Source organism: Numenius arquata, chromosome 10 (assembly GCF_964106895.1).
Source record: "Numenius arquata chromosome 10, bNumArq3.hap1.1, whole genome shotgun sequence".
Classification (NCBI taxonomy): domain Eukaryota; kingdom Metazoa; phylum Chordata; class Aves; order Charadriiformes; family Scolopacidae; genus Numenius; species Numenius arquata.
The window spans coordinates 40,121,755-40,149,742 of NC_133585.1; the positions used below are offsets into that span (position 1 = coordinate 40,121,755).

Below are 27,988 nucleotides of genomic sequence, written 5' to 3' on the forward strand. Positions count from 1 at the left end.
ATGAATAATCAAAATGCCGTGGCCACGCTGCTGCAGGAGTGCAAACGAGCTCTGGACACGCTCCTGTCGGCAAAGGCTGACACAGGCGAGGAAGATGAGCGAGAATACCAGCGGTGCCAAGGTGAGATCCCCCAGGAGAGGCAGCAGGACCACAGCAGCAGCCGCCGGTCCTCAGCCCTGCCCTATTTTTCTTCTCCTGGCAGATGAGTGTCAAGAGATGCCTGGATTTCGAGGCCATGAATGGGATGCAGGCTACAGGCAGGCAGGGAAAGAAGTCCACTTTGTTGAAGTGAATTGCTGTCAGTTCTAATTTTAGGCTTCAGTAAACATGAGGCTGTAAGGAACAGTTTAGTTTGGGGAGAACAATGCCCAAAAGTTTGCTGATGCACATAAATTTCAGTTATTAAAAAAAAAAAAAGGAAGAAAAAAAAAAAGGATGCAACTTCTGAATAAGGGCACATATTTCCTCTCCTTTCATAGGAACTGGGGGAGGGCCTTTTCTGTTTGTCAGCTTCTCCTAATATATTAAAGAGCTCATTGCCTGAATCTTTATCTTGTAAAATGTGTGTGACCTCTATAAGTGGTGTCCAAAGAAAAAAAAACTTGCAATATCCCTCTTGAAAGGAAAATCCATGCCGGCTAATGGCTAGAATAAATAACTGGGAAAGGAAGCAGTATTTAACAAGAGCTGTAATAAAAGGGTTCTTCATTTGTTTTAATGCTGGCATTACCTGCTGGAAACCAGCATTTATTTTGGTGATGCTGTGGTGCTTTGAAAAAAAAATAAATTATTATTTCTTAATTCCAGTGGAAATGCAATTCATGTCAATCATGAAAGGATGTAATGGACTTGATTCAGTTTTCTCTAGGTTCAGACTTTCTGAGGGCTACATAACTTCATTGCCACAGCTTTTTTATTTGTGAATTAAAAGCCACGTTTGAATTGCTGAATTTGTTTGAATTACTCCTTTTTGGAACGAGGTAGGGAGATTATGTACTCCTTTCCACTACACAGAAAAATAACTTCAGCAAGTACAGAAGCATATAGTAAAGGATGAAGGTGAAATTTCTGGGGGGAAAACCAAAGGCATTAGTAAAAAAAGCACACACAAAAAAAATTTATTTACGTGAAGGTTTTCCTTTGCGTGACACATCTGCAGTACTGCCCGTTTTCCCACTTAGTGTTACTAATGTTTAGTTTTGCTTTGCATGAATGACTTGGCCATAATGTTAATTTGATCTTTAAAATCCTTTGTTTGTCTTGGAGCACAGAGCCGTTGAGAATATGTTTTTCTGACCATCCTTGTTCTTGCTGGGAGGTCAGCTGCCTTTTTCTGAAGCACCTAAGTCTGTTTGTGGTGGAGGGTGGTGTATAGGTTTCTGTTATGGATACTGGAAGATTTTTCTCTTCTCTTTTTGTTTTCAACAAAGGGGACTTTGTTTTCTCATCACAAATTCTTTTAAGTTTTATTATGGCTTCTTAGAATAGGCTCTTGAACTCCTAATCAGGTAGGCTTTTTTCCCCCTCATCCTCCTCCCTCTTTCTCCTATTAAATACCACAAAGTATGAGAAATAATCAGTTTAGTTCCAGATAAGGTAAATCAGTGCCCTTATAATCACGCGATTAGACATGGTCCTTCAGGTAAACTGCTTCAGGAAATAGGCGATCAGAGCCTGAAGTGGTGCTCTGGCTTTTCCGAGGACAGTGTTCCCATCAGCTGAAAGAAAAATACCCAGCAGCGGGGCGGTGACAGCAACATTAATAACTGCTGGGGCTCTCTGCCCGGGGAAGTCAGGGCCTCACAGGTCTGCGGCGCTCGGCTTCGGGGGGACCCTCCCAGCACAGAGGCCAAGGGGGTTTCTTCTCCCCCCTCTCCTTCTTTGTTCACCCCGGCTTTCTCAGACACAGGAGGAACTGAAAGCCAAATACATACAAATGGGGAGGAGAGGAGGAGTGCAGCCTTATCTTGCTTTAGCTGAGGGGGCAGCATCTGTGTTAGATGGGTCTGGATTGCTTTTTTATTTCTTTTTAGGCTAGAAATCGTCCCAGTCAACTTCTGTGCCAGTTCAACCTTGGTTAATTACTGAATTTATATTGCCTGCGGTGAGAACAGCTATCTGTTACAAGAGTAAACTCTTGTCCTGGGAGCTGGATTTTAGCTGAAAGCTCAGAACTGTTCACAAGAGCTCCCCAACTGGTTGGTGTGATTCTAGCAGATGTTCTTGCGATACAACATCATTCTGCTGTCATTAACACACTTAGTTGTGTTTATTTCCATGTGGCAACAACTAGACATCACAGCAAGGCTGGAAGCGGTATCCTGCTAAGCTTACACGAACGTCCAACCTCAAAGATGACTGAAGGTCCCTAGATTGCCAAATCCTTCCAAAAATGTTGCCCTGGTTTCCTTTTCTAACCACCTTGTCAGTAGTGACTGCTGAGGCTCCTTCTTTAAAAATAAAAGTTCAATAATAAAGAATTTGACTATCTTCTTTGTTCTTTAGTGCATCAAGTAGGAGGCGGATTATGGTTTTGTGAAGGATAACATGGGAAACAGGAACAAGAGGACAGTAGTAATACCTTTATGCTTTAGAGAGAGTACCAACATCTGCGTTATCCCATTGATGATTTTCATAGCTGCTGACACTATTATTTTTTCCTGTTTTAGTGTTATTTAAGTAAGCATGAGTTCATGCGGGAAAGACAGAGGAAGAAGGTAGAGGAGGAGACAGAAAGGCTGCCACTGTAAGCATCCTATTTCTTTTTCTCTAGATCCCTCCCCGAAATGTCAGTCCTGTGGGATCATATGGGGAAACGTGCTTGGTGTGACTGCCTTCAGGCCCCCGCTAGTCTTCTTTTCTTTTGGAAAAGATCTTAGGAAGCTCGGTCTTCCCCATTCTACATGGGGGAATAAAACCCATGCAGATGAGATGGGTATCCCTGCTGCAGCACTGATCTTGCGGTGAGAGGGGTGAGGGCGGGAGCACGACCTCCTCTCCCCTCCAGCTTTGTCGCTTGTCCACCTTGTGATGGCGTAGAGGGCTGAGCCTCTCCAGACACCACTTCAGAAGGGCAGGGAAATGTGGCTGCGCGTGAAGCTGGGATGTGTAATGGGAAGCGTGTCCAGAGCTGCGGCAACAAGTGAGAAAACGGGGGTTGGAAAAAGTGGTGTCTTTTTAAAGGTGACTTTTTGGAAAAAGGACCCTAATATCCAACTTCCTGCTCTTTCCTAGGAAAAACGTACCGGTGAATGTACTGTAATGAGCATGATATAAACCTTTTTACATAGTCAATTTTCTACAGTCATCTGTAAAGGATTGATTAAAAAATATGTAGTAATATATTTATTGCATTGCCTTGTTAAAACAACGATGGTCTCTGAGCAGGGTTTTTTCTGGGGATTAATGGCCAGAAGGGGCTAGCTCTGCAGCTGACGATCACCATTAGCCCCATCTGGTCAATAATCCCTGTTAAATCCACTTTTATTGGCCAGAGTGTCTCCCCAGCCAAGTGGTTAGCACAGCACACTCAGGCTGCAGCTTCGCCCCTGCTTCAAGGAAAATTAAAATGTGGGCTGCAGCTGAAAGGAAGAGACAAATCCAAGCCCGGATATCTGGCTGTGTGCTCCTACTAGCAATTCCATCCTTAGTCAGGTCAGGTTGGAGATCCACCCGCAGCTGATGGTTATATGGGAGGCGAAGGGCAAGCTTAGGGAGGGAGCAGGGCATGCGCACGGACCAAACTGTGCTCTTGCCTTGTGAGCTCTGGCACGTCGCTGGAGGATCAGGGGCCAGGCATGGGAGCTGGCAGTACTTTGCCCTCATCCCCAAAAAAAAGATAAAATCTGTCTTTTGTCTCCTTTGTGCTTAGCCTTTCAAGCTGGGAGGGAAAGTTGGGCTTTGGATAGGGTTTGGAAGCACTTCAGTGAAAGGTATGAGGATTGAGGTTTCTGTGCTGGCCATGTCTGGGTAGGAGCATGCCTGGACCAAGGGCACCTTCTCCTCTTAACTTCAGTTAACGTCTCCTCTTAACTTCGGTCTCTTTTTAACTTTGGTTGCAAACTGAAACACAGAAGCTTGGGCCAGCTCCTCAGCTAGTGTGAGTTACTTGGCTAAGCTGGCTTCAAGGAAGATGCATCAGCTTTGAGCAGGAACTCTCACAGCAAGGCTTCAGCTGGTATCTACCACGCATCTGTGGCACTGCTGTGTTAATAGTGGTTCCCAGGCACATGGCTTAACCCATTTTGTCTTGCGATAGCGGTGAGGTCTCTTGTGCTGAGGGAAAGTGTGTCCTGTAGTCTGTGGCTACTGCTTGGAGAGCAGGTCGAGTAACTTAGGCCAACAGCTCTTGGTTTGGTGGGTTTTTTTACTGAATTATCAGTCACATACATATTCTCAAGAGCATATGCTTGTTATTAGTTATATTCCTTTAGATCTTTGTCTAATTGCTTTACACGGTCCAGGCTTATCTCTCAGTTCGAATGTTTCTTTTCACACTAGCTCTGCCACTGTCACCAGCGAGCCCTCAGCAAGGGGGAAGGTCTTCTGTGCTTTGCTCTGCCAGGAGCCCTCCCCTCACACGGGGGAACAGGTTTCCTCCTGTCTTTTGGAGTAGCTCTTCATGCCCAGCCAGCCGCAGTCGGTGTGACTTCCTGCTAAAAGCTTTTTTAATGGCTGATGGCTCCCATTTACCTGGAGGGCAGAGCAGCCAAGGGTAACCGATGACAGGCGAGCTCACCTTCCCTCCTGGTGAGGCTGGTGGCAAGAGCTAAGAGGTGTTAGCAACTGGGAGAAGGTCTGAGAGGGAGGGGAGGTGTGCTTTTTGCAGGGTCTGTTGTAAGCATTGCGGCTGAGCCCACTGCAATATCTTTACCTGCTCTTTGACCTTTTCAGCTTTGCTTCCTGAGGACTTGAGGACTCTTCTGGAGGAGGCAAAGGAAATGAAGTGGCCCTTTGTGCCGGAGAAGTGGCAATACAAACAAGACCTCGGCCCAGAAGACAAAACAAACCTGCAAGATATGATCAGCGTGAGGCTCCCCGATTTGCTGGTATGAAGTTCAACACACCTGTTGTGTAAAATGTCCCTCTGAGGTGCTTCAGGAGGGTATGCAGAGCCCTGGTAGGTAGTATCACCTGTAGGTTCAGGGGCTTGTTTTTCTGCATGGCGGCGGCGGCAGCAGCAGGTGAGGAACTGCTTGGCAAGCAGAAGTGAGCAAGTCTGTGTTGGTCTGAGGCTGCTCACAAAGGCCAAGGGGCCAAACTAGAGATGTGATTTTTATCTTGTCCTCAGAGGAGAGAGGGACCCAGAAGCTACATACAGTTTCCAATTTTTTTAATTAAAATTGCTGTGAAGCAACATGTGTGAATCAGTTTCCTGTTTGTGAGACATCTCATCTCCACGTCACCACTGCATCTCTCCAAGGGAAGAGAAGTCCTGCCCTCTGCTGCCACTGCAACCAGGCCAAGGATGTGAGATCAGTGGGAGCTCTACCTCCGCGTTAGGCTTCTGGTCTGTTGGCTGTTTCTGCTCACTTTCATGCTCAGCCCACCCTAATTTGGGCACTTGCTTTGTCCCTTCCTCTGGTTTCACAGGGCAGTTCTTGTCCTCCCTGAAGAATTGGCATTATAATAAAACTAAAATGCCAAATGTTTGCAAAAAGTTTTTTTTAAAAAAACATGAATTTGAAAAGAATGCTGTGCCTTGTTTAATTCAGCACTGCTAGGAGGCAGTGAGGATTACTCACTTTAGTAGGGCTTGCACAATTCATAATCTGCTTTTCTTTTTCAAGAGAATTACTTGATGGGATTTCTTCGAGGACCAAAGTTGGTGAAAACTTAGGCAGGGAAGGCAAGAATTTTATGTGACTTCTCCTGTGAGTAAAAGATACTCAGCTGTTTAAGGAGTTGCAGGATCCAAATGGTGTTGGGGATCCCATCCTGTGAGGTGATGAGTTTGAGCTTAAAGATTAGAAAGTGGCAAGAAATGTGGATTGCTTCTTGCTTTCCTGATTTTCTCGGAGGCATGCCGGACACGACTTGTAGCAAATAGAGGACTCCCTTTTCAATGGTAAATGTAATATCTAGGCTAATGAGTATCCCTTTGGAAGGACAAACAAAAAGCAAAGATGAGGTTTGTGAGGATTTGAGGGTTTTTTTGCTTATGGTGGTGCATCTCCGAAGCCAACGGAATCCTATTCCTTGTGGGAGAGGGCAGTCCAGCCTGAGAACCTGGGGTTTTGGGGCAGGGAGGTCTGGCCCTGCTGAAATCCCGCTGCGGAACTGCTGTTAACTCCAAGGTGGCCGGGAGATTTCACCTGCTTCAGAGAGAGCCCTGCCCAAGTGAGGCCAACAAGTTTTGTTTGGGGATGAGAATTACTTTGAATAGCACAGAGCAACGAGAAGCTCAGAAAAGCCAACTGCAGGGCTGGGAGGTGTCAGCCCCAGCATCCCCTTGCCAGCATCCCATGTTGCAGGGATCCTGAGTTTGCTTGGGGATGGCAGGGCGGGGGAGTGGGGAGCGGCTGCTGCTTGGGTATTTATTTTCTTTTTCTCTTTGGTGTGTGTGGCCTTAGACAGAAATTTATGGCAGAGGTTGACCTCCTTTACAATCCCTGCGCAGCGCTCCAACTTCAGAGTGTTTGTCTGCTCTCTCCCAGGATAAACACCTGCAGTAAACTCCCTGAGAGACCTGGCTAGATGGGAGATTAATGTGGCTGTAATAGTGGAGCAGTGTTTGCAGCATTATGCCCTCTCCCCAGGTAGATGGATCTTTTCTGAGATGATACCAATTATTTATTGCTGAAACATCTGTTGATAACTGCAGCTGCCCTTGTTAAACAAAGCATATCATGGGGTCATAGACTATAGGGACCTAAAATCCTACTGCATGCTAGTTTTAGACTATTCACCGACACCCCCTGAAGTCCATTGGTTACCGTTGTCTTCAATGTTTCATCCTGCGGTTGAAAATACTTTGTAAACGTTGTGCTGCCTTTCCCCATGTGCTTTGAAGTATTATTTCATCTTCATCGGTAATTTATATTCCAGAGCCATTGTACCATGGGAAAAAGGGAAAACCTTTTTTGTTTTCCATTTAATTGTAGATAGACTGACATTTTGACCTGTATTATTAGTATTAGTCAGGAAAAGGGATTTTTTTCCCCCTTCATCCATTCCTCCCCCCCCCTTTTTTTTTTTTAATAAAATTTCAAGGCAGAGCAAAGGCTGCTTCAGTTCTTTGAATAAAAAGCTGGGGGGGAAATGAGGCTGAAGAGAAGTGATTACAGTGTGATGAGGAAAGATAAAAGTCTGAGCAACTTTTTTCTTCTTTTTTTTTTTTTTTTTTCCGGCATGAGGGACAGAAGGATAATTTAATTCCCTAGAGGAAAAAAAATAAGTCTTTGTCAGTTTATTGTTCAGAAAAACCTTTAAAATTTTTCATCTCTGTTTATTTTAATTTGCCATGCTTAGAATAAGCTCATAAACCGTAATTCATTACATTTAAAAAGTGCTTTGAGATCCGTGAATGACAGGCACTTCATTACCATAACACACTGGTGGTGTTTCGAGGAGGCAGAGCTGGCTACCAGGGCTCACCATGAGGATGTTTTACTCTGTGAGTAGGCTGAAAAGCTCCATGAGACCAGCGCAGTGAGTAAGCGGATTAAGCTTTGGCTTCAAGGGTTTGCCTTAGTGTTGCACTCTAAAATAAAGTGGGATACCCATTGCTGGCTGCTGCACGCTCGTCTGACACATCGAGAAGGCAAAGCCACCTGCACCTGCAGCCTTTTAAAGTGCTCTTCTTTGCCTTTGCTGTGGGATGCTCATTGCTTCTGGACGCTGGCTGAAGCAGTAGGAAGGCATGGCAAAACCAGCTTGGGGGGCAGGGGGGAGCAGCGAGCCAGGCTTTCCTCAGCACTCTCTCACTGCAGCCTCAGCTCAACAGGAGCCATGCTGCTGCCGGAGCAGGGCTCAGGGCAGATTTTGGCAATGTGTGCAAACTTTTCTTTTTTACCTCCCCCTCTCTTCACAATATCAACCTCCCTAGGGATTTTAAAGCAACAGATCTACTGTAATCCTTGAGGCAAACCAGCACTTCTGTTTTATAAAATCTTTGCATCTTATAGAAGGTGGGGTTTTTTAGTTTGAGTTGTGTTTTTGTTTTTTTTTTCCTTTTTCCTGCCTGGGATTCACCAACCAATACAAAGGCCACTGCAGTTCAACAAGCTCAACATACTGTTTTTCATGTTTTCCTAGCAGGTTTTAAGAGAGGTTCCCTGTCTGCTGCCATCAGCTAGCAAACCAAGCCCGTCCTGCAGCCCCCGTCACAGCCTGAATGCCCTTTTGGTGGGAATCTGTACTAAGGCTTGAAGGGTGATAACTAACATCTGCATCCTGAGCAAAAACTGGGAAGCACTGGGATTTTTGGTTTTACCAGATCAAAGCAAAATCAGAATTGTAACAGCATCTTTGCTGGCAAGTATAACTAAGGAGGGATTACTTTTTCTCTCCAAATACTGCACGTGCTGTGGGGTTCAGATTGGGGCTGCAGATCCAAAAGGGAGGCTGCCAGGGGTTACCCTTCCTGCGGATCTTTGCTATCCCAAGGGATGGAAATAGCCTTATGCTCGGTGACCAGCCATTAGAGGGCAACATGCCCATGTACAGTAGGCTTTGATCCTGTAAACCCTGTTGGGAGTTTCATTGAAGGACAACTCTATGCACACAAGTAGCTCTCCTGTGTGATGATTCATGCTACGTTAACATTTTAATTATTTTTTGCACGATTGGAGCCTGTTTGCAAGCCCATTGTAATGATGTGGGGCTTCACTTCATTTTTTATCATAAGTATCGATAGTTCCTGCATCCAGGCTCAGGCATCCAGCCATGGACCAGGATCTGATGGGATAGATACAGTGCAAATGCAAAAGGAAAAGCCTCCAAGAGCAGGGCTCCTGCAGGTCCCTCTGCACCCACTGCAGGGAGCTGTGCAGGCTGACCCTGTGCTCCCTGCATGGATCCTGGCCCTGCCGGTGCAGAATCTCATGGGATTTAATGGGAATATTGAAAAGAGTAGAAAATAAGGCCCTGCAGCCCTTTCCTGGGTCTTGGCTAATTACTTGCTGATGGATTGCCATTAGGGTAACCATTCTGAGGGACATGCCCTAACTACCCTTAGGTGTGTGTGTGGCACTTAAGAGCTGGGAGCCTTTGAAAACGAACTAAAGACAGGGCTGAGGATTTAGTTTTCTCCTCCTTCTAACTGTTGGTGTGGTAACAGGAGAATTAAAGCCCTAAATTGTAGCCCTGGGATCTTGGTTGTTCAGGCTGACCTTTTGCTACCTGCTTCATAAGAGCTCTTCTTTGGTGATCCCAGTGAAATGGAGAGTGATGTAAGGAAGAGCTGTGGCTGTGGGCTGAATTCAGCCCGAGAGGGGATCTGTGGCACCCTAGCCCCCCTCACACTGTGCAATCCCTGAGGATTTGTAAATGAGAAGTGTCAGAGATCAGGTGCAGGCAGGAGAGCTTCAGCTGCCCAGGGTGGCTGCCTTCATGCTGCCAGCGTGCAACGCTGCGAAACGCTCAGTCTTCTGCTGCCTCTGTGGACAAACAGCAGAATTTACATGGAGCACCAAATAACAAGGGTAGGAGGTCTGATCCTGGGTACTGTCGGTTCGCTTTGCTCATGGGGAGGATTTCCTCTTCTCAGATGCAGCTTCATGGAGTTTTTCCTCCCTGGAAAAGACTTTAAATGTTGTATTGCTGAGATTGCAGTGTTGTGTTTTCCTTCCAAATTAAACTACTACTCAAATGGATTGATGTTTTGAGGACACAGATTTAGGAAAGAGACTCTTGGATTTTTAGCTGATTATAATGGTCTTGATGCCACCCCCTCAGGGGAGTTCTGTCACTGGCACTTAGCTATTTTTAAGTATTAAAATACCCCCTTCAACATAGTATTTTAAAGTATCACAGGGAATCGCCACAGTAGTTTATAAATAGTCTAGAGCTTGAGCACAGCAGGACAAATCGGGACCACAAAATTATTGTTGCACCTATCCTTGGTAATGATTAAGAATGGGTACTCCTGCAGATGATTGAGGTCCCTGAAAACGCTGCTGCCTTGTCAGACACAAGGCCCCCAGAAACTCCCTCTTGAGGAGCTTCCTTGGCACTTTATAGGGTTCTGCTTCCATCCTCGCCCCAAAATACTGCTGTTCAGCAGCCTGACCTACCTGCTGCTTTGCTCCCTCCTGAGACTGCTCAAGTTTATCGCACAGATGGTTCTCCCACGGGTGGGTGCACTCTCTTCATTACTGCTACCCAGCACTGCGAGCTTTGTGCCAACAGCAGCTTGATCAGGGATGGTGCCTTCTGCGCTCTGTGGGAGGCCCTCTCCATCCTGCAAGGGACGGAGCTGGTCCTGCCAGCGGGACTCTCCAGGCTCCACTCCCTGCAAACAGCAAAGGCTCTCAACAAGAGAGTGGAAGCCAAGAGCAGCACATGGAATGTCCCAGTAGCAGAAAAATTATATCAGTGGCAAGCTAAATTACAAAACAGGGAGGTTCTTGAGAAAACTGGGAGTTATTCTCGCTTTAGTATTTTCTCAGTTGGTGAAGCAAGATGTAGTTGGTTGTAAAAAAAAAAAAAACCTGACCCATTCTGTGGTGTTTTGAGCTGCTAATAATGGACCTAATGCTGCTCCCATTGAATAAACACCCAACTCTCTATTGCCTTCAGGATGAATAACTTGAGCTAATTAACAGCTCCAGAAGCTCAGGCCATTATATGAGGTTTCTCCACTGTGCTGAGCAGAGAGGAAAGCATCCAGGAGCTTCTTATTTCTCAGTCTGCAGCTATTTACTGTGTGACTTGACTGTCCTGTGTTTCAAGCATATCCGTCTGTGCCTCGTGGACGTGCTTTCTTCTGCCCATCACAGAGGTGGTAGGAGGCTTAATTCCTTGTTATTTGTCGAGTGGGCTCTGATTGCCAGCTGAAAGGCAGAGATTGATAGAGAAGTCCCGTGCGGTGACAGCAGCTTTGGTCTCTTGGAAAAACGGGCTTTGCTCACAGCGCGTGGGGTAAAAGGGTGAAAGACTTCAGCCAAATCCATTGGTGTTGTGACTCTGTGTTTAATCTGACAGGGGATGAACGTAGGAGGAAAGAAAACCGGGCAATTTGTTAGGGTTCAGTGGAGTGCTAACTAGGAACAGCTCTTGGGAGAGAACTAAAGCACCTGGAAGTATGTGTCCCTGAAACTCCTGCCTTGTGCACAGAATTAGAAATCCTTTATTGACTGCTCTTGTTTTGTTTTGTTGTTTGTTGGTTTTTTGTTTATGTTTTGTTTTAAATATTTTAAAACTCAGCTGCAGTTGCAAATGAAACAAAGACTGAAACAGTTCGAGATGAATGGATGTAAGTACAAAACCACAGAAATCCAGAGCGTCTGCAAAACTGTGGGGACACTCTGAAAATGAAACGATTCCTGCCCCTGCTTTCTAACCTTGCTGTTTGCAGAGGCGTTTTTCCAAAGGGGACCCTAGTGAGCCTGCATGCTGGGGCGGGGGGGGTTTGCCTCCAGGATCCTCACTTTATAAAGAGGGCAGAGAGAGTGGATTAAATCAATATTTCATTTATTTGGGCTTGTAATTCCTCTTACATCAGCTGCCACATAAAGATTTTCCCCTATTTTCTTCCCCTCCTCCTCGTCCTCATTTACTATGCACCAATAATTTCCCTTTGACGCTTTCCTGCCAGTCCTAGTGCCAGATGGCCCCCGGTTCTGAGCTTCTCCCCTCTCTTGGGAGCGGCCCCCATTGTCAATGCAAAGGAGGCGTCGTGGCTTTGAACCCAAAGCTGGGACCCAAACTTCAGCCCGGGCGTGAGGAGGAGCTAACCCACTAATGCAGGAAACCATGCAAACAGCACACCCTCCCACTCATCACCATTAAGGAAAAAAAAAAAAAACCCAAACCTTCACTAAAGGCTGTTTTGCATTTTCCCCAATAGTCCATGTATAGAAATCTGGTGCAAATGTAATTCTCTCACCACCTGATTCCACTTCCCAGCCGCGAGGTTCCCTTTGTGTCATAAACTCAATTAGACCTATGCATTTCACATCATGGACACAGATGTGAAAACAAAGTGCGCACGGACCTCGCTCTTTCTCCCTCTCTCTCCCTTTCTCTGTGTGGATGCGCCTAGACCCGGCTTTAAAGCCATAAAGAAAGTGAGTAAATCTGGTTAGGGCGCTAGCCCGCGATGCAGAACAAAGTGTCCGGCTGTGGCGAGCAGCGCGGAGTTCCTGGTTGTGTCGGGGGTAGGCTGTGACCTATCTTGGAAGTCGATAGGGTTTCCCCGGGTCCAGGCTGGGTGACAGGGAGCCGCTGCCTCGTGTCGTTTCGGCGGGGCACGGGGAGGGTCTTTGGGTGCGTGCCCAGCGGGCCGGTGCACGAGCTGTAGGTGCGGAGGAATTTTCCAGCCACACGAGTTGGCAGGGCATGAAAGGAGCGGGTATTAATTTCTTGGTGTGCTGCTCAGAACAGGGGAGGGGGGGGGACGTAATTGCAAAGACTGACATCGAACCGTGTTTTCTGTGTGCCACACAGCGTGCAGCCCTGCCTTTTAAAAAAAAAATAGCCGAGTTTCTCTCCCTGGCTTGACTTTTCTACGTTTTGTGTCCATTTGGGTTTGGAGAGGGACACAAGAGGTTTCGGCATTGAGCGGAGAGTTAAATTATGCAGCTGCAAGACTGCCAGGCCCTTCAGAATAGGATGCTTCGTTTAGATTTTCCACAATGCTATTGAAGTGCTTATTTTCCTCCTGAAGAGACACAAACAGATGCAAACTTCTGTAAACACTTTAGAAATGAATTCAGTGAGTTTGGCCTCTCAGCAGTGCTCAATAGCTGACAGAAAAATGTCTAATTAGTGCAAGTGGAAATAATAGGGCCACTTGGATTCCTTCCATCCTCCTCCAAGTCTACTTTTCCTAGGAACTCAAAGGCCCTTTTGTTTGGTAGGTCACCCTCTCTCAGGCTTTTGTGCTCCGATCTATTAAAGGAAGAAGGGGAGGGAAGAAAAAATAGATTAGGCGATGCTCTGTGCTTAAATATATGGCCTGTTGATGAGCATTTCAAATGGCTGGTTTGCAGTGTCAGTTTACAGGTGCTTGGAGAGGGGGATTCCTCCATTGTTGGCCGGCACAAGCGGAGTTGTGCGTGCGGGGCTCCAGGAATCCTTTTCAAGTGCCATCCTCTTAGAAAATCCAACTCGGGCTCAGGAAAAAAAAGAAAAAAGGAAATTTGTACAAACCCGCCTGGCTGAACTGCAAACGAGCTAGCAAACGCTTGCAACAGACTGGTGCTTCGTGCCCTATGCCGTGGGCTCTTCTCCAACTGGTTTGACACGGGCTTTCTCCTGCTCACCTCAGACGGTGGTTATGCTGCACAAAATCAAGAACAAGTCTTGCTCTCGGATTGTGGGGCTCTGAGCTAAAAGCAAAGAGAATAGAAATGAGGGTGGGGAGGGGTCCAAGGAGCCTGAGCGGTGTCTCAAGCAGCTCGTGGACGTTGCTGTCTCTCTGGCCCTGCTTGTGCATTTACACAAGGAAGGCAAGGGAAGGAGACTGATGCTCAGACAAAAGTGGGAGATAGTTGCCAAACCTGATGTTTTAGTGAAGATTTGGACAAAGATTTCTTAACAGTCTCTCATCCTCTGGTGGTGCTGTGGGGTCTGATCCTCCCTCCCCTGTGTTGCTTGTATTCTGTCATGAGTAGAGTTGCTCGCTGACATCAATGAGATGAGAAACACATCCTTTTTCTGAGGAGGCTTCGTATGGTTTAAGGCATTTCCTGGGTTTTGTTTCCTCTTGTGATTGACCACACGGCAAAGGAGTACTTGACCATTGCCAGCTCCTGGGTGTTCGAGCCAGGCTGGGCAGCAGGAAGCTGGGCTCTCTGTAGCCAGCGTGAGGCTGCTGAACCACTGGTAGCCATGAAGACCAGACAGGTCAGGGCACCCACGAGACTCTGTAGCTGCAGAGATGGCTTCTTCCTTACAGCTGATGGCTGTATTTCAGGCAGGTGTTTCAGTGAAATGATGACTGGGTGCCATCCTCCCCATCCTGTGTGACAAACCTGTAAAGAGGGAATCACCTGCATGTCAGCATGTGGAGTACCTCCTTCCAGGAGTGCCAACTCCTGCCCACCACAGGAAGGGGTTGATTTTCAGTAGGCGTCCCCAGGTCTGGGTGGACTTCTGCAACCTCAATGAGGCTGTGTGCCTCCTCATGGCTGTCTTCGCTGGCCTCCTGTCCTCTTAACAGCATGCTATCTTAGGAGCTCCGGCTGATTCCTTGTGTTGGTGCGATGGCTCAACCACTGTGGGAATCCAAGTGAGTTCATACAGACTTAGTAGTCATTAAAGATGACCTGCAGGGGAAAAACATTGGTCTCCTGGCCCATTTGTTTGTGGTGTACAAAGGAGTGGATGGCTTGAGCTCCATTTGTGACAATGGCTGTAGTGACCACTTCCAGTCTTTCCAGACTCATGTCCCCCTTTTAAAGTAATTGTTATTACTTCTAGTAATCTGGGCGTAATTTAAACTCATTAACAGACCACAAAATTATGTGGTTCTGAGTATTAAACAGCCATTAGAAAGACCAAAAAAAAATCAGGAATGATAACTACAGCTCAAATAAATGAACAGCTGGAACCTTTCTGTCTTAAAAATGAAAATATAATCAGGAATAAGCATAATCATAGGTTATAATAAATCCTATCTGATCACTGCCACAAAGACTTCTCCATTTTGTAAATGCCTGGGAACATAAAGATTATAAGGCGAGTAGCAATTTTGAGACAGCCTTTTAATTGCTAGGGTATATTTACTTCTCATAATATTCAGTATTTCACTTGCTGTAGAACTGTGTAGCCACCTTACAGCAAATAACTAGGGATATCGCATCTGTTCTAAAATGATACGTAGGCAGAGGGTTACTATTTTCTGTAGAGAGTTCACAGAGCCTTTGTGAGGTGAGTTTCTCTAAGGCTGCCCCATAGTGCTGGTGGGTTTTTTTTTGGTTTTTTTTTCAGGTTTATTTGAAAGCCTCCATCATGGTCAAGGACTGCGTAACGGCAGCTGCTGTTGTGTTCCTGATCGACCGGTTCCTGTATTGGATTGATGCCTCCAGCCAACTTCTTCGGATTGCCAAGGGTCTGCACAGGCTCCAGCCCACCACGCCGATCGGCCCTCAGGTGCTCATCCGGCAGGCTCGCCTCTCCGTCAACACAGGTACTGCTGCTTCAGCTCAAGCCCAATTAGGAACTACTTGACTTTGAAGAAGATGCTTTGTGCCTTGCCGGGGATGACATGCTTACGGCCCCGGTGCCATGTTTTCAAATGCACAGCCCACTCCCAGCCCCCTTGAGCCCTCCCAGCTCCTCTCACTAGCACAAAGGGGCTGGTATAAAGGGTTTCAGAGCCAAAGCAGGAGAGAAAATTGTGAAAGGGTGTGGAAAATACTAATTGGAGCTTTTGTTCCTTAACAAATCTTCCCTGCTGGTTTCAAACAGGGATATCTGAATTGCTATACTTCTGACCAAGGGCCTTTAAAAAGTAAATTAGAATCCCGGCATTTTCTCTGCACTGTCCCAGCTGCTTTTTTTTTTTTTTTTTCAGTGGGATCACTTGACTATGCAAACAATGCAGCTTACAACCCCTCAAGGATAAATTGATTTAAAAAAAAAAAAAATTCCATCATTCCTATAACGTAGGCAACACCTGAAGGATTTTTAATGTATCTTCCCACTGTTCCACTGGGGAGAAGAAAACAAAGCCAGACAAACCTGCTCTGAAAAACGCAACTGAGGAACATTTTATTTGCAGAAAAGAGAATTATAAGTTCCTTGCATAGCTATTTTTATTTGTGGCTGTGGACTTCTCAGGCCATGCTGTCTGGTTGCTGGCACGCTCCAGTTGGTGGGTCACTTCAGCCAACACTTACACTGCTTCACTGGCTGGAGCAGCCTTCTTGGATTCAGCCGGACCATTGAGACAAAAAGCAAGGTTTGACATGAATAAAGCTGATCAAACTAGACCTTAAACCTGCCATGGGTGACTCCGGCCACGTGACAAAACCTCCGAGCTGTATGACAGGGGGCTGAAAGGCAGAATCCCACCTTCTGTTGCATGCTGCACCCCTTCTCGGTATTTTTTGGCTGTATATTCTGTGCTTAAGATGTTTTTAAAAAGCTAGGTAGAGAGTGACAGGGAGGCAGCATAGCCTGTGGCTAAAGCAGATATATACGTAATTTCGTCTTACTGTGCAACCGTGTATTATAGAATGTAGTGCATGTACATTTATGCCTATTGACAGCAACAAACCTATGTGTGGGTTGTAGCGGGGTGTATCACACAGCTTCACAGTGAGATTTTCTGAATCAAGTGTCTGGCTAGAAACAGTCGCCTCATCAGTGTTTTTTTGCAATATTTGTTGTATATGTGAGATAGCCTGTGTCAGAGAGATTCCTGAGCATGAGGCAGCATCTACAGCGCGTACTTAATTGGAAAGTTTATTTTAAGTGTGGACACAATGGCAGTGCTGGGAAAAAGAGTTTGATTTGCACAGGCTTTCACTGATGAATATTGTTGTTCACTTCATGCCACATGATACATTTTTAAATTAATTTTCTGTCTTTTTTTTTTTTTTTAAATTTTTAATCAGGTAAACTTTTAAAAGCTGAATATATCCTAAGCAACCTTATAAACAACAATGGAGCAGCAGGTACATGCATATTTCTTTTCCAGTTTCATATCTGCTATTTTGGTGGGATTTTTGATACTAATTTTAGCAGTCACACAAGCTTCAAATACAGCCAATCTGACCTCACTAATGACTCCTTACATCATGTTTCTCTTTTCTTCACCATTCTTTGCTAAAATGTGGAAACTGCAACTTTGTTTTGAAATTTCCTTAATTCTTCCTTGTATATCTTCACTTGGATGGGAAAAGATTCTGGATTGACAGCCTTGCTACTAATTTCTCTGCCCAGGAAATTTTAAAATGTTGACTGATTTCAAGCAATTAACTAATCTAGAGAACCAAGACAGTTCCCCCCGCCCACCCCTTCCCCCCAAATCCTCCATATTCACACTGATCGTATGAACTAAATGAATACTTTATTCTAGGCCTTTAGCAGACTGAAGTGCAATTATTTAGTATCTTTTGGGGTTAAGGAAAAACAAAGTTCTTACAGCACTTTCTTCTATTGCTGAATAGATGTGCAAAACTGTACAAATCAGACCATTCCTTAATGTATGGTGATGTTTGTAGAAATTGCTTTTTTTTTTTTTCCCCTTTCTGTTAAATGACTATACTGCTGGTCATGTGGCTTGTTTCAGATCTGGAGGGTTGTGTAGTATTTCTAGTGCTAAGAATTCATTAATTTTGACAGACATCCATAATTATTATTTAGTTATGTTTTAAAGATAATACATTTTAGGGTTTTATATCTGTTCACCATTTCCTTAGCCTTTAGGTGTATTTAGTCAATACATTCAGGTTTCTCTACAGCCACGAAGCTTATAAAAGTTAAGAAGCCTATTCTGGGTTTTGTTTTTCATGTGAAACCGAGTTTCTCATACAAGAAAGGCCTTCATGCAAGAGCGCTTTAAACAAAATAGCAGCTATCGCTATTAAAATAGAACAGGCTATGCAGAACACTGCATGTCATCTCTCTTGGGATCATGCTTTTCTTTTAAGATTATTTTCCTAATATTCAACGATAATACTTGTTTGTTTGACATTGAAGATGTGTCGTTGAACAGATACTTCATGCTAAGAATTGCAGTTGAACATTCACAATATTTAGGAAAGCTTAGTGATTTTATTTTGTATTCTATTCTGAAATCCAATATAGATTTGATAACGAAAGACTGTGTAACTAATCGTACTGTGTTAACATGAAAACTTTTTTTTTTGATCCTCATGGGGTAGTGATATCTGAAAAGAAAACATGTTTTGCCAATGGTTAGAAGTATTTTGCTCTGCTTTATATACTGGAGACAACAAAGATATCCCATATTAATCCTTTTGACTGTTTTTTAGTGGAACTCTGTAATATGTTTATATACAATGACTTTTTGTTACTTCACAGAGGAGAAGTATCTTTCATTTTTAGATTGTGTTTATGCTCTGTGTAGCTGTCACTCAAGCTACATGCCCATATAGCTGTCTACTTACATTCCCTAGTGCACTGTCACTTTGTCATCTATCTGACTGTAAGTCCCGGTTCGAACCAGCTGGATTCAATGGAGACAATCCTGGCAATTTACTGGGATTTAGGTTTCCCTCAGAGGCTTACAATGACAGCAGCATTTTTCATTCTCTGCTGGGTTTGTCCACTCTTTCTGCAGGTACCTGGCGATACGCTAAGGAAAGCGATAGGATTCTCGTTCAGTCAGTCTGCTTACAGATCCGAGGACAAATCCTGCAAAAGCTTGGTAAAGCTTTTTTTCTATAAACATCTGCTTGAGGTTTTCCCCTATTGTATTTTTTTCTTTGCAGTCAAGCTTTAAAATGGTACATATGGCGTATGTCAGAGTTCTAGGTTGTGTAGAATGCCTGCCTGATGCCCATAACACAGCCACGGGAGATGAGTTGTGCATCCATCTCTTTGCGGCAAGGATCTAGAGCCATGTACCAAGCAAAAGCATTTTAGAAATTAGCATTTTATTATTAATCTTACCAGAAGCTGAGGAGCATTCTGAAATGTTGCTCCCTTTTTCTCTGCGCAACTCCATGTTTGCTAACGCTTTTCCCAAATTCGCTGTTCCCAAAGGCAGGCAGTAGTTTATCACAGGTACATCAGAGCAATTTCCTCTCTCAAGACAAGAAAATCCCTCATTTTCAGCATGAGGGGCTTTTGTATTCAGGGCTTGGTACTTGAGGCCAACAGCCTTAATTTTATGCTTTTGATGAGACCTTTCGTATTCCATGACTGTTGAGCTGAAGTCTTTTATGAACATAAAATGTGTGTTTATGCACAGCGAAAAGCTAAAGGCAACTAATAAATGTTCAGTGTCACCAAAGCAAAAAACGGTGTAGTTTTATACTGTTTTGAGGGCTCCTGACTCAGGGAGGTGTAAAATAAACTATTGAAAGCCATCTGTAGCAGTAATCTGCTTAGTGATGACTGGTTTCCTGAATTATTCCAGGGATGTGGTATGAGGCAGCAGAGCTGATTTGGGCTTCAGTCGTGGGATATTTCAAACTTCCTCAACCAGATAAAAAGGTAGTATTTCCTTTTCACTCTGGATATCTTTGCCAATCTAATAATCATTCTAAATTAGCTTCTGTTTACTTCAGAAGAGTCTTTTAGCAATATCGTTTCAATTCTGCACGTTGGACAAGGTTAATGTGCAGGACAAACATTCTAGCCGAATGTAGTATTGCAGGTCGTTTCCGCATGCATGCACAGACTTACCGACACCTTTTTTCCTGCAGGGGAATGAAAGTTTTCGTTAAGCAGAACCAGCTGAAGTGAACCATCACTGGGGGTGTCTCAGGTGCCTCTGACAAGGGCAGAATGCAACGACAGATTTTATTTATTTGTCTATTTATTAGGACGAAGGCTAATTTTTTTTCCTAGTAACTAAGTGTGTCTATTTGCTGGAGCGTTCACGAGCTGTGCTACGCTATCTGTTGTGGGTGATGGATGTTCCCTGGCACTGCAGTATCTGAACACCTTGCAACAGCTGCCGTATCTGTCTTTAACACCTTTGTGAGGCTTGGCTGCACTAATCTTGAAGCAACAGTCACACCATGTGTCCGTAGCTAAACAGGAATGCGAACCTAAGTCTTGCAAGCCCTAGGGTGATGCTTTAAGAAGTTTTGAAATTATGCCCCAGTATAGGACATCCCACAAAAACAGACCTCATCACCCCTCCTCTGCCATACCTTAAAGCTTGACCTCAATCTCAGAACATTTCTCTGGGAGCAAAGACGTATAGTGAATTTTGTGGAAAGCACACAAATACTTCCTGACGTTCTTAACTATTTAGCTGGGCGAACCCTTAGCTAACATGGATAAATCAAATCTTCCAGAAAGAGGGACAACTAGCAAGTTCATAGATCTATGTGTTACATGTTCATGTCTTATTTTTTAATTGGTTCTTTAGAAAAAAAACCCAATTAGAAACTGAAGAATAAATTATCCATACCGAGAACTCTTGACTTTTGTCCAACTCTGTTCCTTTGTTTTTTAAACAGTGCAATAAGTTACGGAACTGTGTTAAAAAAGATGCTTGTTTTCTTAGGCTATGTGTGATGAGCATTTATTACTTCTGTCATCTCTCTAGACATCTTTACCCTGGATTTTTTAGGAGGACTGGGATCAACTGGCCAGTTCTTAAACATAATTTTTGGCTTTCTATCATCTTTTCTGAAAAACAACAGTAAAACATATTGAGTCTTTTTTCAGATATGATTAGCCAAGGGCTTCATGCATTTTTTGGTGATATCACAAGACTTTCATTGTCACAAGCAGCACCTTGGGAAAATGCAATGCTAAGGAAAATGCAATGCTATTTAAGTTGAAACCTAGAGCTAGTGGTAATCTGGATAGCTACCACTCATGGAAACATATCCACCAGGCTACCCTTTCTGCAAGTGGAAATTAATAAAACCCTACCAAGATGATGTCTCTGAATTTCTTAGCAGTGCTTTTCTTTGGTTGGGTTTTTTTTTTTGTTTTTTCCTGGTATGTTCTACACAAAACTGGCTTTATTGTGGGCAGTGAAATTCAAAATGCAAGGGGAAAAACACTATCGTAATTTTCCATTTCTTTTTCAGGGAATTGCTACTTCCTTGGGTATTATGGCAGACATCTTTGCTTCCATGAATGAGAAGGATTATGCCCGCTTTAAAACCAATGCTGAGATTGACCTGGTAAGACTTGCTTTGGTATTCATGTGTGTGTAGATTCTTCAGATGGACTGTGTGTTGTTATCCCAAACTCACCCACACTTTGTTCTTCCTCCAGTTCCTCTCCAGCTGAGAGGGCTGAAGAAACTTCCATTGCTCCTGTTAGAAAAGTTCATTAGCACCTAGATGGAAGAATGCCTTGCTTCAGGAAAAAAAAAAAACATTCAGAGTATTTACAGACTGTGTGTGTCTGTGTAATATATAGAATATTTATAGGGTCAAAAAGTGACACATCAATGGTAAACCTGAGCAAAAAGGCTCCTTCGGAAACAGACCTGGCCGTTGTTGTTTAAGTTATGATGTCCCACTCTAGCAAGACTCAAAGGTCTCAGAGAGCTCGGGAAACCTACAACACACAGGAAACAAATCCCAAGCTGCCTTGCTTCAATCTAACAGGGTTACTTACCAGGTAGACCCATCTCTTTGAAAAGAAACCTTTTTAAGATAAAGTTTTCTCTCTTGCTTTTTTCATTTCACTAGAGCCTTCTCCGAGAGTTCAGTCATCGCTTATTATCAGCTGCTGAGGCCTGCAAACTAGCAGCAGCCTACAGCCAGTACACTCCGCTGTTTGTCCTCACAGCCGTGGTAAGTATTAGTCTTCATTCTGAAAGTGCTATTTGTATAAGAGAAGAGCCCAGACTATTAAATTTGGCTCTAATCCAGCTTTCAAACATTGCATCATACAGGGTATTGTGTCTGCGTTGTGGGTATGATGCTACATGTTGCTCTGAACTCTAATCAGAAGCTAAGCAGATGGGCAGAAGGCAGTATCTGTCCAAAAACCGTGGATGGGCTTTCAAGCCCATCTGGGAATGCTTTCTTCTGTAATTACAGCTGTATTTCAAAGGAAAAAGAGCAAGATTTCCTCCAGGAAAGAGAGCAGCAGGCAGTTAGAGCTGACTTTTTCTTCAAATTGTATAAGGGAAAGAAACATATTTTTCCTCCCTTTGTTTATCTCTGCCAGAGGTCCAGCTTTTTAATTTCTTCATTTCTCTTTCATCCCCTCCCAGAACATCCGTGGGGTGTGTTTGCTGTCCTATAGTCACTCCAAGGACTGTCCCCCAGAAAAGAGAAAGTTCTACTTGTCTGAAGCCAAAGAATCCTTTGAGATCGGCCTCCTCACCAAGGATGATAACAGTCCCATCACCAGCAAGCAGGAGCTCCATAGTTTTATTAAAGCAGCTTTCTGCCTCACAACCGTTCATCGATGGCTCTACGGGGAGAGTGAGAAACTCCGTGAGGTGCGTCAACTATGTAAAGAAGCCATGGGAAAACTGCATTCATACAGCACTTCATCTACAGAAGAGGAAGAGAAAGGAATGCTTGCCAAAGAGATCATGTCTCTGATCGCATCTGTGAAGAAGCGCCTGCGGGTGGAAAGCTTCCCAAATTCTGATGCTAGGTCTTATGTTCCAGACAGTTTTAAAGGCACAGTGGAAAAACCTATCCTGCAACAGGAAGTCAGCTTTGAGAAGATCCTTGCCATGCATTCTCAGCATCATCTGTCAGTGTGTGAAGTGTTTGAAAATACCTGCAGGCTTCATAAAAGCACACCAGGGGAAACCCAGGTGGGAGTCTGTATTACAACCTTGAGAACAGAAACCAAAACTGTAGACACTGTGTGTACTACTGAAGAAATAGTGTACCAGAGGAAAGGCATAGCGAAAACGCTGAATTCACCACCAGCAGGAAGTAGCTCAGAGAGACTGAGTGGCCAAAGAAGTAAATACATGGGCTCTGATGTGATGAAAATTTCCTTCAATGAAGAGACTGAGCCATTAGAAATAGAAATAAATGATGAAAACAGCGCTTTCACCAGGTGGCAAAAGAGGACTCAAACCGCTACTTCAGAGAGCTCTTGGTGCAAGCTTTCAAAATCAAGTTACTCTTCCAGCTGGGAGGAACTAAACTGTAATAGCAGCAAAGAGTCTCCCAGGGAAGGGCAGCAGCAGGAAAAGGGCTCAGTGGAGGAGCAGTGTTGCACAACAGAATCTGATGAAAATGGTCAGGCTGCATACTTGCGCTCACTACCTCCCAGAGCCCGGCCCCCATCACATCGAGAGCCTCTGCATAGCTGTGGGGGACCTCCTCAGCCTTCCTTGGAGGTAGCTGGGAGGCTGGTAGAGAAGGAGTCTCTGCATGGAGAAGAGCTATGGGAGGGAAGACACCGTGGAAAGAGCCCTTCAGAGAAGAAAGCAGAGGAGGTGAACAATGTGGTTCCTTCCCTCTCCAACCCTTACTCTGTTCCTAGCAGGCTGGAAGAGAAGTCCTCCTCCCGGACAGAGCTGGGCTGCAGGACCAAGGACAGCGGCAGGGAGGGCAGTGGGCCCCGGAGCCAGTTCCTGTGGGTCGACCCAGAAGGAGAGACTGCAGAGAGCACCGAGGATCCCCCCCGTGAGGCACGTCCCCCCCCAGATGGGGATGCTTCTGGACTACCAACAAGCATCGAGCCGAAAATGGCCAGTGACTCCTCTGTGCATGACTGGCTGAGGAAATCTGCCGTGGTGGGAAACAGATCTCTCAAAGTGCCTGAAGTTGACGCCCAGGCAGAAACAGTAGATGACACCGAATTTGATTTCATCAGTATTGGAGACCTAGTAAACAATTATCCAACGGCATCTGTTCCAGAGCATCAGTCAACTCCCAGTGCACCAACAGCTTTGTCCTCAGGGGGAAAGATATCCATAACTGAGCGCTTTGATTGTGCCACTACTGAAGAAGATGAAGAAAAGTCTCAGGATGTGGTGAGCAGCAAGAGACAATCCAGTTCGTCCCTGAGTTCATGGTACAAAGCAGCACAGATGCCCAAGAGTTCCCCTGAAAGTGCATTTCTGAGCCCAAGGGAAGGTGGTGTCATCTTCATGCCTGGGAGAACAAAGGAAGAAATCCTTGACGCTCGATTTCTGAGGGACGATGATTACACACAGCTTCTGGCAGGGGTAGAACATAATTGGCTTGTCCAGCGACTGACGCCTACTGGAGTTTTTAAGGCTAAACAGCTTCGTAAAGCATACTGTAAGTTTCCACACAGCGACGGGCATTTTCACACAGCAACAGGTGCTCCCACAGTCTTTTCAGACTCAGGCTTTTTAACATAATGTTTTAGTCATCATTTATTAGGACTTAATTTTTTGTTGTTTTATGAGGTTTTGTATAAGAATTCTAGCAATGGAAGAACACTCCTTTGAACCATTTTCTCCTACTCCTTATCCATTAGCACATCAGTCACAGCTTCATGGAAATGGGCTCCATCTCCTTGCCCACTCAGTCCCTCCTGCTTCAGTCCCTTGTTGCAAGAGGTATCTTAGGCTGCTTGAAATCCCTGTGCCAGTTCATCAAGCCCTTTCTAGCCTATTACTTGAGTCTCTGGTTTTGTCACCCCTTTAGATTCCACATTTCATCCCTGCCAACTGTTTAAGATAATGATAATTGTTAATAACAGCCATACCTTAATATGCAGATACTTGATCAATATCCTAAGAAATACAGAAGCTAGGAGCAACACCATTATAGGTTGCCTTGTTGAGCTCATTAAGTAAAACCCACTTTAGGGCTCATCCCATCTTGCATGTCTCAAGCCTGTTTAGCAATTTTTTGTCCTTAATGTAAAATATCCAACTCTGAATCTAGATACCTCTTATCATATATTTTATAGCCCTGGACATTGCTTCTCTCCTGAGTGCTGGTTATTTCATCCCTCAGCACAGGCTTAGAGCAGTCCTGTGAAATCGTCCATTCTACTCATGGTGTTTTCTTTTTGTAGCTGCTCTTCTACTAAAATACTCAAAGAAATCAGGCCTCTGGACAGGCCAAGAAACAGCGGTATTCATTGGGGACTACCTGAACGTGGAAAAGGAAGGTAAACAGAGAAGTGCATTTTGGATACACTTCCTGCACCAAGAAGAAAGTCTGGGAAGGTATTGACCAAACCAATTTCTGAAACCAAATATTTATCAATGCTACTTTGGTGTAAATATGAATGAAAACTATTTGGTAGGATTAGTCTTACACCTATGATTCAGCTAGTCCAATGACTTGTTAGACAGTACCTTTCATTAAGTGTTTTCAGAAGACAGTACAAATTTTTACTTGGACAACTACAGAAATCATAGTCTCAATGGGACAAGAGTCACTGTTGACTTCTAACAGCCATGTTAGTGTTCCTTTGCTCATGACAATTCTTAGGCTTGACTTCATGTTTGTCTGTGCTGGGATAATCTCATGGGAGCCTAAATGTTCCTTCCTTGTTATTTTATTGTTTGACCTCTAGCTTTGCATTAGCGAATTAGCAAAATATGTATATATATCTCTCACAATACCTATAGACAGAAAGGCGTTTCACTTGCTTTTCTTTAATTTCAGCAGCAGATTTATGCAATGGATGCATCTGCTCTGAAAGCAGGATTAAAATCACCTATTTGTTTCATAAAGGCCTCTGCACCAAGAGACCTCTCCTAACTACTAATTGCAGGTTTTGGATTCTTATTAGAAGTAGCTTATGAATTATTATGGGTTAAGAACAGTATTTTAAATACATCTGAGTCGGCTCTCCCTTCGGAGTCAAGAAGAGTTAACTTTAAACATTCCACTGTTATGAAACCCCCGTTCTAGGATCTGGTTGATCAGTTCAGCATTTTATGCCTGTAAGAGCTATAAAAGGAAAACCCCACAACTTCAATCGCTGCTATTTTAAATGCATTGCCAACAGCTGGCTCCGCTTCTGAACAGCCAAACTCTCCTTTGTAGTGATGTTTCTCTTTCACAAGTAGGGGGTTCCCAAGGGCAGTCTCTTGCAAATCTGCCTGCACCAAACACTTCTCTTTTTGTTTAGGTACGTTGGGAAAGAATATAAAGATGAAAAAGGACTACTTCATCATTTCAGTGACGTGGAACGGCAAATGACTGCCCAGTACTACGTGACAGAATTCAACAAAAGACTGTATGAGCAAAAGGTCCCAACCCAAATCTTTTATATCCCATCTGCAGTACTCCTGGTAAGAACTAACTGTCTTCTAAGGAATACAAAAGAATTGATGGGAAGAGTGTCCTAAGTAAATTTTGATTTTAAATTACTAGCAGTTAAGCCACCTCTAGATGACATGCTGTCATTCATGAGATCATACTTGGTAGATGCATTTGCTCCTTTCAGGACAGGAGACACCTACCTGCAGAGCTACAAGTTCATGGGTGAACTGGCAAAAAAGATGCCACGTCCTGTTAGGAGTCAGAAACTCACTTGTAAACGAAACCCAGGAGTTACCCAGCCTTTTATATCATCTGGGTGAGCTGGCACACAGGTTAAAGCTGACATCCAGGCCCCAGCAGGACAGTAAAGGATCTTTTCATTTTTCTGAGGCTTGACTTTCCATTTGACTTGTATTTCAAATAGGGAGAGCTGCCTGCCACAGCAGAGTGCTGAACTCCCTGTTTCATTACGCGTAGGTATAGGGTAGCATGCTGTGCATACTATCACTTCTGTTAGCCATTCTGGCACTAATTCTGGCTCTATGCCACTCACTAATAAGGCCTAATGAGAGCCTGGCATCAATACTCGCAAGTCTCTGAACACAGAAATGACTAAAAAAAACCCAAAACCCTTCCAGTGGTTATTTACACACTGAAGGAGGACCAGGTGCAGGTTTACCCAAATCTTTTCAACTTTCTCGCTTATTCTTTAGACATAGTCTCCTGAAAGAAGTTTCCTGTTTGCTGCACAAACTAGATCTTTCTAGAATTTGTTGTTTATGGAGTTTCCCCTGTCAGGCTGACTTTGTGTTGGATCTTGTACCACCCTTAGTTCTACTTAAATGTGAGCTCCTCATCTAAACAGCCTGTGTTTTGCATCAGCAGTGGGTTAACATAAAGACTCTTCTCATCCATCTTACGATGGAAAGTTCTCAGAGGAAAAAACAAGAGGAAAAAACTTAGCATCCTTGTTTTCACGTCTCTGCTTGCGTGACTGACAGCAACACTCCTCTTTCAGATACTGGAAGACAGAATTATAAAAGGGTGTGTGAGCGTGGAGCCCTACATCCTCGGGGAGTTTGTGAAGCTGTCCAATAACACGAAGGTTGTGAAGAATGAGTACAAAGCCACGGAGTACGGTCTGGCCTACGGCCATTTCTGCTACGAGTTCTCCAATGGAACAGAGGTTGTCGTTGATCTGCAAGGTTTGTGTTACAGTGAACTTCACTTCTTACGTGTCCTCTCATGTTGCAGAATATGGTCTACGAAGGACGTTGTGTCTCTAAATGACGTAAAGTAAGGGAGGTGTGTGCAGGTGTGTTTTTGCCTTGAGCAGTGCTCTTGTTCTCCAGTGCATTGACAGTGAGAGCACGTAAGCTGCACGTGCCCAGGTGTGCCACAGCTTCATGCCATGGAGTGATCTGCATCCAATTAGACTAAAGTCAGTCTGCAGGGTTGTGTCTTGTGGAACCATCTGAAGGAGAAACACTACAAGAGGCAGTGGGTTTTGTCACGCTTCTTCCTTCCTTAAATTAGCAAGCCTAAAAAAAGGTCCCCTCTTCAGCTACTGGAGAATTGAGCTGTTTGGTTAAGAGCCAAGGAGGAAAACTTTCAGACTCAAGCTTTAGCACACAGGTATCTTTGGGATATTAATTTCATTAAATACTCATTATGTACTTCTTAGGGTTCTGCTTTTGCTGATGTAGGTGCAAATGAGGAATCACTGAGGTGACATTAACAGAGCGTGGGTGACATTAACTGTGCCAAGCAAACAATTCTGAGAATGATGATACAAAGGCTGTGATGTTTGATACCAGGATGTATCTTTTCTTCCACAGGTTGGGTGACAGGTAATGGGAAAGGCCTCATCTACCTCACGGACCCCCAGATTCATTCTCTTAATAGCAAAGATGTTTCACGCTCCAACTTTGGGAAGAAAGGGATTTATTACTTCTTTAATAATCAACATGTGGAGTGCAATGAAATCTGTCGCTGCCTTTCTTTAACAAGACCCTTGGTAGAGCTGTCAATGTAG

General features: G+C 44.3%; 1 protein-coding gene across 1 annotated transcript; it reads left to right on the forward strand.

The window, feature by feature from the left end:
- Nucleotides 1-27,988, forward strand: ALPK1 (alpha kinase 1). Its single transcript, XM_074154860.1, has 13 exons — nt 1-121; nt 4,895-5,049; nt 15,098-15,296; nt 16,729-16,788; nt 18,420-18,506; nt 19,221-19,297; nt 20,857-20,952; nt 21,469-21,573; nt 21,999-24,003; nt 24,752-24,905; nt 25,820-25,982; nt 26,972-27,158; nt 27,792-27,988. Exons 1-13 carry the CDS (start codon nt 1-3, stop codon nt 27,986-27,988), a joined length of 3,606 nt encoding a protein of 1,201 aa, XP_074010961.1.